This window comes from Pongo pygmaeus, chromosome 1 (assembly GCF_028885625.2).
Source record: "Pongo pygmaeus isolate AG05252 chromosome 1, NHGRI_mPonPyg2-v2.0_pri, whole genome shotgun sequence".
Taxonomy (NCBI): Eukaryota; Metazoa; Chordata; class Mammalia; order Primates; family Hominidae; genus Pongo; species Pongo pygmaeus.
In genome coordinates, this window is record NC_072373.2 from 121,154,385 (window position 1) to 121,167,539 (window position 13,155).

Here is a 13,155-nt window from a genome sequence, read left to right on the forward strand (position 1 = left end):
TTGCCAAAACTTGGAAGCAACTAATATGTAGATGAATGGGTAAAGCATAGTATATCCAGGTAATTACTATTATTCAGTGCTAAAAAGAAATGAATTACGAGGCCGTGAAGGAAGAGGCACCTTAAATGCATATTACTAAGTGAAAGAAGCCAATATGAAAAAGTTACATACTGCATGATTCCAACTATATGACATTCTGGAAAAGGCAAAACCATGGTGAAAGCCCATCTGTACTAAAGATACAAAAATAATTAGCCGGGTGTGGTGGCGTGCTCCTGTAATCCCAGCTACTTGGGTGGCTGAGGCAGGAGAATTGCTTGAACCCGGGAGGCGGAGGTTGCAGTGAGCCGAGATCGCACCATTGCACTCCAGCCTGGGCGACAGGGTGAGACTCCGTCTCAAAAAAAAATAAAAAAAATAAAATAAATCAAGGATTAGAGAAGAAAGACGAATGAAAAGGTGGAACAGACAAGATTTTTAGGGCAGTGAAACTATTCTGTATGATACTAGATTGGTGAATACATGTTATTAGATACTTGCAGACCCCCTAGAATGTACAACACCAAGAGTAAACCCTAATGTAAGCTGTGAACTTTGGGTGATAATGACGTGTCAATGTAGGTTCTCTACTGGCAAAAATGTACGACCGTGTGGCAGGATGTTGCTAGTGGGGGAGGCTATGTGAGTGGGAGGCAGTGGGTATATGGAAACTGTGTATCTTCCATTCAATTTTGCTCTGAAAATAAAATCTATAAAAAAAGGCAGGCAGAAGAAGTGCCTTCAAGCAATTCAGAGAAGGAATTAGAGATGTGAAGAATAGGATTCATGGAAGTCAAGATAGTCAAGTTTCAAGAAATAGGTAATTTTCAGAGTGTTTCAAACACAGTACAAAGGTAGAAATGAGAAAATACTGATTAGACATGGCAATCAGGGATGACTGATGGTATTAGCAAAAACAGTTTCAGTTGAGTGCTGGGGCAGCAGTCAGAGTGCAGGATTGAGGGGAGAGGAGGAATGCTTAAGAGACAGGAAATGTAGTTATTTTTCTCATGAAGTTTGTATCAGAATTGTATAGAGAAGGAAGGTAAACAAGGATAGGATCAAAGATACAGAGAAATGGCGAGGAACAGGAGGAAGAATAGTTCATCCTCTGAAATAATAGTGAAAAGACTGCTGAGGATGAAGATTAAGTTTGTCAGTAGAGGGGTGTGAGACAGTAAGGAGGAGGGACGGATGATAAAAGAAGGCATGACCTCCTAGGAAGTGGGCGGCAGGACCTAACGCAACCTCATTTTTACACTCCAAGAAGTAGCAGCCAGAGAAACTGTCTTGTATCACTTGACACTAAATTATTTCATATCCACACTGAAAATTTTGAGGCCAGTCAGTTCAAATTATACCTTTCATCCCTGTAATCTGTAGGAAAAATCTAAGATGAAAGTCTTGCTCACCTATTCTCCCTAAATCCTCAATCTTCTCTGTCCTATTGTTCTGTTCTTCCTCACTCCAACTCATTCTGTTGCTCCTCTCTCTCCCAACTCATTCCACGACACCACCTGAAACCTCTGTTCTAGGACTAAACAAACCCTCATACTTTCAGTCTCTTCATAGAACACTCCTCTCATTGTCTAACTGAAACCTGGCTATCTCACGAGGACACTAGCTGTATTGTACCCCTACAGCAGAGGTGATGTTTATTCTCCACCCCCATCTTCCACAGGTCCAGAGGCAGTGCCAGCACTCTCACTGACACTTGCAGGCTGTAACTCTTCTACTTTCAAGCTTAGGGTTTAAAAGCTTGAGGCACGTGATGTCTGGCTTATGTCACACTCCTCCCCTCCAGGTTGATGTGACAGGGAAGTAGCTGTTTTGCAATTTTTCTCTCTTCACTCCAACACCTGCAATCATTCTGGCTATCTTAATACCATGCAAACAACACGCCCTAGACTCAGGGTTCTTTGCCCTATGCCATTCTTCACACCATCTCAGCAACATCCATACCCTGCCAACTGTGGACTGCTCTACTGAAGTAATCCCAAGCGTTAATATCCCACTCTGAGTACAGCCCCTCCCCACCAACTAATTCTGCACAGTGTCTTTCCTTCTGCACATATCTTCCTTTAACATCACTGAGGCCTTCATCCTCCAACTGTTCCATATTTTCCTTATTTATCTCCCTGGCCTGGTTTTGCTCCATATGAAATCTGGACCCCATTACTGATTCTTTAGATTCCTTTCTCACCAGTACTCCCAATTGCCTTAGGCCTTTCCACATACCCATAAACTTCCAAACCTGAATCAATTCTACTACCCATTGCCTCCTATCCCTGACATACAAGCACTGCTGGAGAAAACTGCATGAACACGTATACTGCCATCACTAAAATTCATGTTTTTAAATTTCAGTTGGGTCTTTTGGACTTGTCTTTGGTCAGCTTCCTCTCCCATTCCTTGTGGAAGCTTTTCTGATCTTTCATCATTATCCTCATATCCCTTATTCTACCTTTCTTGGTTGCTACTGAGAAAGCTAAGGTCATGTGTCAGATGAGAATTCTCTTCAATTCCAACCTTAAACCAAACCACTAACTTTGCATATCACTCCCTACTTTTGGTTCCCTAGACTACAGCACAGAACCAAGTCTAGGCTCCTTGAAATGACCACTTCCTCTCTCTCCCTCTATGTGGCAGCAGTTATACACCACTCTACCCACTGTGCCCTCAACACAACATGCTGCTTCATGTCACTGTGTCTTCTGTTCCCTTTATCATTCCGTTTTCTCCTCCAGCTAGACTTTTAAAAACACCCTGCTAAGGAACTCTCTTCCATGACACTTCCCCGACCTCACCCCCACAAAAAATCCCATTTAAACACTTTCTCCTTTCGACCTATTCTTGAGTTTATTTTTATTACTGCAAATTGTACACTGTATGGTAATTTTTCATGAAGGTAATTAAAAGAGTAAATTTGGTGTGAAATGACTGTAGCAACAAGAACTGTAAGAACTGAGTGACAAGTGAAATCACAGTGGGATGGTGAGAAAAGTTTTCATTCATTCAACAAATAACTAACATTAATTAAGGATACAGTATGTATAGTAATGTTAGGAGCCGTGGGTGGACTGTAGGTTGGACACGTATGGGTATAAAACTGAGAAGATATCTGATTTAGATCTTAAAGAATGGCTGAAATGTGGATTGACTAAAAGAAGGGTGAAGGAGAGGATATCAAGGAGACACAAATGCACATATAATTGGCTGATATAAGCTGTCCAGTCCCAGCTATAATGAAAGGTTTAAAAGACAAAATTGAAAGCTTAATCATAGAATTTTGGAGTTATAAAGGTCCTTAAGAATCATTTAGGTGAGGCTAGGTACAGTGACTCACACCTGTAATCCCAGCAGTTTAGGTGGCTGAGGCAGGAGGATTGCTTGAGGCCAGGAATTTGAGGCCAGCCTGGGCAACATAGCAAGACCACATCTCTACAAAAATAGAAAATTTAGCATGTTCATGTGGCACACACCTGTAGCCCCAGCTACTCGGGAGGCTGAGGAGAGAGGATCGCTCGAGCACAGGAATTCAAGGCTGCAATGAGCTATGATCATGCCACTGCACTCAAGCCTGTCTAGCCTGGGCAACAGAGTAAGACTGTCTCTAAAAAGAATAATCAGCATCATCATCTAGATGACCCATCCTCCTAATGATGAATAACACTCCTGACAAATGGATGAGGTCATTCAACTGTTAGTAGTACTGAGGTAGCCTACTCACTATTGTACTCTCCTAAATATTAGAACTTATTTGTTTTAATGTTATACTGAATAGAAACATGCCTTCTTTAACATCTCCCCACTGGTCCTAGTTCTGTCCTCAGCTGCACCCAGCATAAGTCTATTCCCTCTTTATGGCACAATTTTTCAAATATCTTTCATTAGTTGATATGTGACTTTGAACAAGTTATTTTCTAAGGATCAACTTTCTCATGTCTAAAAGAGTGGTATGACAGAGGCTAATTATCCTGATATCTGTCCTCTCCTCCCTTTATTCTAACTGAGTGTTTCACTAGGCATACAGGCACCCAGTAAAGACTAAATTTCTCAACCTTGGGGCTGGATGTGGCATGGTGCTGATGTTCTGGTCAATGGACTGTGAGCACAAGGGACCTCCCCTTCCCCTCTCCTCCTTCCCAGTGGCTGGAATTCGGATGTGGGGTGAGCCAAGTCAGTCCCTGTGGATGAGAACAATACCCTGAGGGCAACAAGACAAAAAGAGTCCAGGCCCCTGACAACTGGACAGAGCACAGCTACCACACTAGGTTGGACTTCATATGAAAGAGAAGTAAACTTCTATCTTGGTTAAGCCACTTGTTATTTTTTAAAAATACCTTGTTATAGCACCTGACATTCATCCTAAACCAAAAACAGGTGACAATGGTTTCCTACTTCTATTAAAGCGGTTTTGTAAGAATCAAATAAAATTAGGAATGTAAAATATACATATATACAAGTCAATTTTTTAGTATTTGAAGACCATTATCTTCTCAAAACTAACCCCAGTCTCCTGTTATTAGCATAGTTCAAGATTCTTAAGAATCCCAATATCTTCCTTGGACCTCCATTTGATAACCCTCAAAGGCCTACACCCCAAACCGAACATAATTTTTTACAAGCTGTGTAGATAAAACATGATGTACTTCCCCATATATTTAATTTAGTGATCTCTGTATGTGTGTCATCTTTAGCAAAACTACAACAGATCTTTTCTCTGAATATTTGCTTTCTTTCAATATTTACAAAATGCTGGCTATGTAAGGCTCAGTGATACAATGGTGAATATTAACTTACTGGTGTAAAATGGCATTAATACTATTTTTATAAGATACGACTATCCAATAATGTGACTAAATTTTGTGAACTTAGTTGTACAAAGCCACATCTTGAAAAAAAAGTGGCATGAGTACCATTTTTCTTTTCTTTTCTTTTTTTGAGACAGAGTCCTGCTCCATCACCCAGGCTGGAGTGCAGTGGTGTAATCATGGCTCGTTGCAGCTTCAATCTCTCAAGCTCAAGCGATTCTCCCACCTCAGTCTCCCTGAGTAGCTGGGAACACAGGTGCATGCCATGAAACCCAGCTAATTTTTAAATTTTCTTCAAAGGCAGGGTCTCACTATGTTGCCCAGGCTGTTCTTTAATTTCTGGGCTCAAGTCACCCTCCTGCTTCAGTCTTCCAAAGTGCTGGGATTACAGGCATGAGCCCATAAAAATGCCTGGCTGCATTTTACTTATCTTTCATATACAATTGCCTCAGGGAAAATCTAAAGGGGCCAGGTCTTGTAATCTGTTTAGTGATGTCACATATTGGAACCAGTTTTCTGAAACTGACATTCAGAAAAAGTTATACTATATATATTTGTCTACCATTCTTATAAAACATAAAAATGAGACAGCATACAACACAAAGCCTCAGAGGCAGTAGAATTTAGTGATTAACAGTGGTCCTTGGAGCTAGAATGACTCCTAGCTCTACCACTTACTAGCTGAGTAACTTTTAGCATCTCTTTGTGCTTCTGTTTCCCCAGGTATAAAATGACAGTAATAGCAGCAATAATGGCAAGGGTACTAATAATGGTAATGACGTAATAATAGCACCTTCCTCACGGGAATATCTTGAAGATTAAATGTAAAGGCTTAGAAAAGTTCCTGATGCACTGGGAAAGTGCTCAAATAAATGTCAGCTACTATTATTACAGGTATTATAATAATGTGAATTGATGACTCCATTTCTGGTCAGGGTATAAGGAATTTTTTAATTAAAAATTTTTTATTTTAATTACTTATCTATATTAAAATATAGTTGACAAATAAAAATTGTATATACTTACTGTGTACTATGTAATGTTTTGATATGTGTATATATTGTGAAATTGCTAAACCAAGCCAATTAACATAGCCATCAACTCACATATTTATTTTTTTTGCTGTTGGAGAATGCTTATGATCCATTCTCTTAGCAATTTTCAAGTATAATACATTATTATTAACTGTAGTCAGCATTCTGTACAACAGATCTGAACACATCCATCCCACCTAATTGAAACTTTGTGCCCTATGACCAACAGTTCCCCATCTCTCCGTGCCCTCATCCACTATGAGTTCACCTTTTTTATATCCCACATATATGTGAGATGATGCAGTATTTGCCTTTCTGTGCCTGGCTTATTTCACTTTAAACAAAAGTCCGCCAGGTTCATCCACGTTGTCACAAATGACAGGATTTCCTTTTTTTTTTAAAAGGCCGAATAATTTCCATTGTATATACAACATTTTCTTTATCCATTCATCTGTTTACAGACACTTAGGTTGTTTCAATAACTTGGCTATTGTAAATAATGCTGCAAAGACAATGAGAGTACAGAATTCTCTTCAACACACTGATTTCAGTTCCTTCGAATGTATACCCAGAAGTGGGGTTGCTGGATCTAGTGTATAAAGAATTCTGTGCCATATGGTCAGATAGTACTTTCTACTACTAGTAACTTTTGATAATCTGCTGCTTATTAGTGATTATTAATCTTAAAAAATCAATTTAATGCACTGAAGGGCAAGTTGGTAATATATATCAAAACCCTTAAAAATCTGCATGCCCTGTGACTCTATAATTCCATTTCTAAGTGTTAATCCTAAATAAATAATAATGGATGTATACCAAGCTTGGTTATAAGGATGTTTATTGTAGTTTATTTATAAAACTATTAATAAAAAAGAAAGGAAAGGAGAAAGACTTTCAAAAGTGATTTGGTTCAATAAATCATGGAAACTCATACAATAGAATAATATGCATCTATTAAAATAATCTTGTAATTGAATATTTAATGATATGAAAAGATACATGAAGTAAAAAACCATACTAAGCATAGTATAATCTCATTTTGGCTTAAAGAGGGTACGTGATAGTTGTGTGGGGGAGTGTGGGTATACATGTATGTGTACGGATCAATAAAGGCTCCTAATTTCTATACTAAAATATTTATAATAGTGATTATCCCTGGGTGGTTCATTTATGGGCAATTTTTGTTCCTTTCTTTCTGCCTTTCTATTTTCTAAGTTTTCCACATGAATCTGTATTACTTTTTCAATAAAGAAATGTTTACTAAAAAGAAATACACAATGTGCAGTGAACTAAAATCTTGAAAACAGAAGGATGTACTCTGGCCAAAAGAAAGAAATCCTTTCTGCTTGTTTACAGAGTAAAAGGTCCAATACATAGATGTGCTCATCAGCATCCCAGACACTCCCCAAATTCACATGTGTTTCTGCCACAGCCTCATGTGAAACTTAGAAAACTATTTGGCTATCAGCACAAAAAAAAAGATGAACAAAATAAGGCAAACTAGGGAATTCTAAAAGATATAGAAAAAATTTCTTCCTATTATTCTTTTATTTAAGTAGGCCAGAATTAAACCTGCCCTGCCAGTTTTAATAAACCTCAAAAGTGATTTAAATGCTTTTGCAAAGGAAGTACTGTGAAAAGATTTAAATACAATAATATTGTCCTTTTGAAACATCTTCAGAAATACAGTCATGTACTGCATGAGGACATTTTGGTCAACAACAGACCAAATACACAATGTGGTCAGAGCAACAGGCTATACGATATAGTCTAAGCACGTAGTAGGCTATACCATCTAGGTTTGTGTAAGTACACTCTATGACTTTTGCACGATGATGAAATCGCCTAAGGATGCACTCTTCAGAACAGATCCTCACTGTTAACGGATACATGACTGTATTTTATTAGGCAACAATTTAGCCTCAGTTGAATAGACCACTATAATTGTACAATGTATTTTCCAAATATTTTATTAACTATGGCATGTAAAAATCTGACAATTTACCCTGACCATTTTAATAACATTTATTACAAATAATTACCTTTTAGTCTTTATATTTTTCCAATCTCTTCATTGAAAACAATACCAAGAAAAACTGGATTCTAAAATTAATTTTCACTAATAATCTTTATTTTTATTTATTTATTTTTGAGACAGAGTCTTACTCTGTTGCCCAGGCTGGAGTGCAGTGGCGGTGATCTCACCTCACTGCAACCTCTGCCTCCCGGGTTCAAGCGATCCTCCTACCTCAGCCTCCTGAGTAGCTGGCACTACAGGTGCCCACCACCACATCTAGCTAATTTTTTGGTATGTTTTTTGTAAAAATGGGGTTTTGCCACGTTGCCCAGGCTGGTCTCAAACTCCTGAGCTCAACCAATCTGCCTGCATCGGCCTCCCAAAGTGCTGGGATTTACAGGCATGAGCCACTATGCCTGGCCTTTTTTCACTAATAATCTTTAAAAGGGTAAAAACAATGTAAGGAAATTCTAAATAAGTTTAGTAAGCAGGCCTACATGGCTCCAATAGACAACATCTAAGAAATCCACATACCACAACAAATACCTCCAACTACTCATCAGGCTCACTGTCACCTCAAATGTAGCGTGCTAAGCATACAACTTAACCCACCATATCTTCCACCACCATATGCAATATTCCCCTTAAACAAAACAAATAATTTTCCTGACTTCTTCACTTCTGTCGTGGCATCAAGGCATCTGTCATAATATTATCATTTATCAGTCACTTACATGAGACAACTTGGAGTTCGGGTTCTCATTAGCTCCTGCCTGGGTTATTTTAATAGCCTCCTAATTTGTTTCCCCATCTCTAATTTCCCCCCCACCCAACCTTGAATACAAATAGCATCAGCCTATCAGCCAGGTGAAACACCACTTTAACCACACAACAACTCAGTTCAAGAATCTTAGGTTTAATTTTACCCTATGAGCAGCAGAAAGCAACTCTCATTTATAGAAAGAGAGTAGAAAGAAACTCTTTACAACAGTATTCAAAGTCTTTCTCTAATCTTATCTTCTGCTTCTGTTCAACATGAACGCTCTGCAATCAGGCTGATGTATTATCAACTCCTATTGATGACTTGCTCAAGCTGTCCTCCCACCCTCACTTTGTCAATGCAAATTCATCCTCCCAGAATGCTCCACAGAAATGCCAATGTGGTTGTCAGTAACCATTACAGTTGTAAATAAACTCTTTTGCTTTAGAATTTCAACAACACTCATATATTGTCTGATCCATTGATTGGGCACTAAGTCACACTGTCTTCTACTGTCAAGCAATTATACATCTATGATCTAATTTCATTAGAAGTAATTCCCTTGTGGATCCTTATATTTGTTGTACTTCTCACAATCCCAGATGGAGAGCAGTTAATAGAAACCTGGTAAATGCTCAACTAATATTTGGTGAACAATAAATGATCTGCATGTTTAGTGGTTGTACAAAGCCAAATATATTAATATATATATCAAATACATATGACCTATATATATTTGGGTCTCTCTATTTATATCTATATATGTAATTTTCTGTGTGCCTCTAAGGCTTTTCTGTAGCAAGATGAGTATTATTTTATAAAGGTTCATCCATCAGGGAGTCTCCAAGACCAATCCTAAGTTTGGTGATTCATTAGGACTCACAGGACTCAGCATACAGTCCTACTCATGGCTAAGGTTTATTACAATGAAAAGATACAAAGTCGAATCAGCACACACTTAATTTCTCTAGCATTAAATTGTGATGTGCTGTCTACCAGGGAAACTCATTAGAGACTCAATGCCCAAAATTTGTATTAGGGCTGGTCACGTAGGCTGCCTAGCAAGAACCAAAATTCCAGATGGAATTTAGCATAAACCACTCTGTACAGTCTAGGCACAGTGAGCCAGTCGTATCATTTAGGTAAAGTTTTGTATCATGTTTGGAACCATTTACCATTCCAGCTCCCAGATGCCAGCCAAGGGCCAGCCTTGTACATAGGCCTTTCTAAGAATAGCGGTCTTGGGCCTGCTATGTTACCTCTTTTCTATGTAATTCATTTCATATTTTTACAGGAGAAATGTTACAGTGTTAACTATACCTGACTTTTAAGGGGCACACACAGCAATTTTTTAAAAGTTAAAATCTAGTGTTCAATTAGAGATGCACTGCCTTGACTGGCACCCACTAATTAAAAGTTCTGTGATTTTGAAATAATTCACTTACTTTAGATATTTCTGATTTTCCTTTTTTTTTCCTTGTAAAATGAGGTCTCTTTCTCAAACCAACAATTTTGTAGTTGTTAGGATAAAGGAATCAAATATAACATCTAAAGCAAATGGACCTTCTTGGACAAGTTCCTGGTCTCCTCTTTAAATGCCAACTGGGTGCTAAAGCACTGTTTAGGTGTTTTGGGCACATCATCTCACTAAATCCTCACACCGCCACATGTCAGTGATGGTTTCTATTTTACATACAGAAGTTTTGGGACTCTAAGTAACCCATCCAGGTTTACCACAGCGGAACTGGGGTTTAGGCTTAGACTCACAACATTCCAAATCCTTGCTCTTAGCTTTACACCAACTATCTCTATCTAATGTCAAAGGCACAGGCTCCTTATTATGGTCATTTCCCCCATACTATATGGCTTTTTGGTTTGGCTATACAGAGCACTCTTCCTAATCTTACTTAAAATCAAATTGATCAAAGTCAAATTTTAATTGGAAGAAAAAGGGGTGAGTTTAGCCCAAGATACTCAACTTTTTCATTTCTAAGTCTTGCGGAGTATACCCCTTGCTCATTAAAGTCATTAGGAAGCTCCCTATTCAGAAACTTTCATATATGGCACACGATTTATTCCTTTATCTGGCACCACCCTGTTTGAAGTTACACAGACCTGATCAGAATCTTGGCATCGCACTTACCAGCTGAGGGGACCTTAGGAAAGTTAGTTATGCTTTCTGAGCCTCAGTTTATTTATCTACAAAATGGGACCCCTATCTTATAGACTGGCTATGAGAATTAAATAAGATAATATATTTAGAAGCCAACACATATTTGCTGAATAAATGACTGCCTACAACGAAAGAACAAGTGACTTGTGGGAAGTAAGCCAAATAAACATAACTGAGGTAGGAAGGAAGCCCCGTAGACAAGTGCCCTGACCACCAGGTGTCACCACTGGCCCAGGAGCGCCAGTCTAACTACCTGGCGTCGGGGGTGGGACCCTGCAGCAAAAGTCTAGGCCTCAGGGCAAGACTGTCACCTGCACCAACAGGACCTTCACCAATCGGCTTAGGCTTTTCAACAAGTAAGAGACGGTCCAATATTTTTTTTGCACCAAAATAGGTTACATTCTTCTCTTACAGGTGTTTAAAATACTTAGCTGAATATCCACTGATGTGTCACCACAGTTTAATTTTAAAAACTGTCTTCGGCAAGCTATTAATTTCATATATCCTTTGGTTTAGCCAACTAGACATTTTCTGGCTTCCATAGGCTTCAATATTGCCCCAGAAGACAAGTTTCTAGCCCCAATTCCACAATCCAGTGACATTATTTCCTTTATACTATAAATGGAATGACAGAATTTTTTTAAGTAGAATATTTTTAGGGCAAAAATAAAGTCTAAGACCAGTATATACGGGCAGAATAACATTAACTTTTAACCCTTCTTGATCTCAGGAACTCAAAAGTTCATTTAAAAAAACTGTTTTCTCTCTCTATGTATATATTTTAAAGAAAGCACCTTAGGGTACATCTGTCAACCTGTGAGTAGCTCTGAAATTACTCAAGAAACACTGCCACACCTATTATTAATGCCACACCTATTATTTAATAGCTTCATTCTGTAACCTGCTAATGCCTCTCTCTGGGAGTGCCCAGGGGCTCATTTTAAAATGAGGACAGGGCCTGGGCTCCCCATCTGGCTCTAAGCCCTCCACAAGGAGACCTACTAGTGGCCACTTCAAGACTAATTCATCCAGCATTAGCGCCTAACTGGAGACGCCGCTCCCTGATGAGGCACAGACCGTTGTCTCGTCTGCCAGAAGCACTTGACTCAAGTCAAGCCTGGCCAGGTCTACCCCAACCTCAGACTGGGTGGCCAAGTCCCCTTGTAACCTACAAGGGAGAAGGAATTGTGCTAAGCACAGGTTTCTGTTCAGAGCTGGGCTCTTGGAACTCCAACAGTTTGGGTTATTTTAGTTTTTAACAGCTCAAGTTCTACTTTGCATTTCACAAATATGGAAATGTCTTAAGAGAAACCAGAAGCATCCTCCCTCTCTGGCCATTGCTCCCATTCCTAGAGGATTTGGGAGAGAAGAGCAGATACCAGGCACCATCTGGAGTCAGGAGCGCAGGAGTCAAGGCCAGCTGAGAAGAACCCATTTGCAAAGCACTTTGCAGATCAATAAATTCGACTGATTTCAGAGCAGTCCCTAGGGAAAGGCGAGCAAATGGGCCAAGGAGAGATGCTGCCCATCCAACAAGCCCTGGCCAAGCAGACAGGGGCGAGGAGGCGCGGGAGGCGAGTTACCTGGAGGACTCGGCGGTGAAGCTGCCGCCGTCCAGCAGCCGCATCTTGCAGAAGAGAACCCCATTGACGAAGGGCACTGAGGAGAGCTCCTCGAGCTCGAAGTCCACCTTAAACTTAAACTTCTTCTTCTTCATCATCGTGAGAGCCAGGCGCCTGCAAGCTGGGCGCACGGCCGGGCGCCGCCGCTTCAGCTTGGCCGAGCCCTGGATCCGCCCAGCCCCATGGCCAGGGCCGCGAGCTGCGCGCGGGGGCGCGGCCGGGGGGCGCCGCAGGCCGGCCGCGGCCGGGGCCGCTGCCGCCGCCTCTCGCGGCAGCCTGGGCCGGAACGCGGCGGCAGCTGCGGCGCGGACCCCGACCGCCCTCAGGGAGCGGTCGTGCTGCAGCTCGCCCGGGGAGGTGAGCGCCCTTTTGGTGCGCAGCTCGCTGCCGCCGCCGCCTCCGCCGCCAGTCTGGGAGTCGGGAGAGGCGAGGCTCGAGGAACCGCCGCCTCAGCTCTTCGGGGGTCGGGGGCGCCCCCAGCGGCCGCGGCCTGCAGCGCACCGCCGGGCGGAAGCAGGAGGGAGGGCGGGGACTTTGTGGGCGGGCGCGGGCTTGGCCGCGGACTCTAACCCGCGACGGCAGTTAGCACGTCACGCCTTTCTGGGGTTAAAAAAAGACAAATCCGACAGAGAAAGCTTCCTTCTACCGCTTCCTCTCCGCCTTTCTTTTCAGTTTTTGCACCGCCTCCTTTCTCCC

At 40.9% G+C, this 13,155-nt stretch overlaps 1 protein-coding gene across 2 annotated transcripts in view; it reads right to left on the bottom strand.

The window, feature by feature from the left end:
• Positions 1-12,872, bottom strand: part of EEIG2 (EEIG family member 2) — an 82,407-nt gene extending 69,535 nt beyond the window's left edge. For both annotated transcript variants that reach the window (XM_054445778.2, XM_054445078.2), the window contains exon 1: positions 12,421-12,872. In XM_054445778.2, coding sequence (XP_054301753.1) covers positions 12,421-12,557 — 137 coding nt within the window. In that variant the 5' untranslated portion in view covers positions 12,558-12,872. The remainder of the gene's footprint in view (positions 1-12,420) is intronic.
• Between the last annotated feature and the right edge of the window lie 283 nt (positions 12,873-13,155).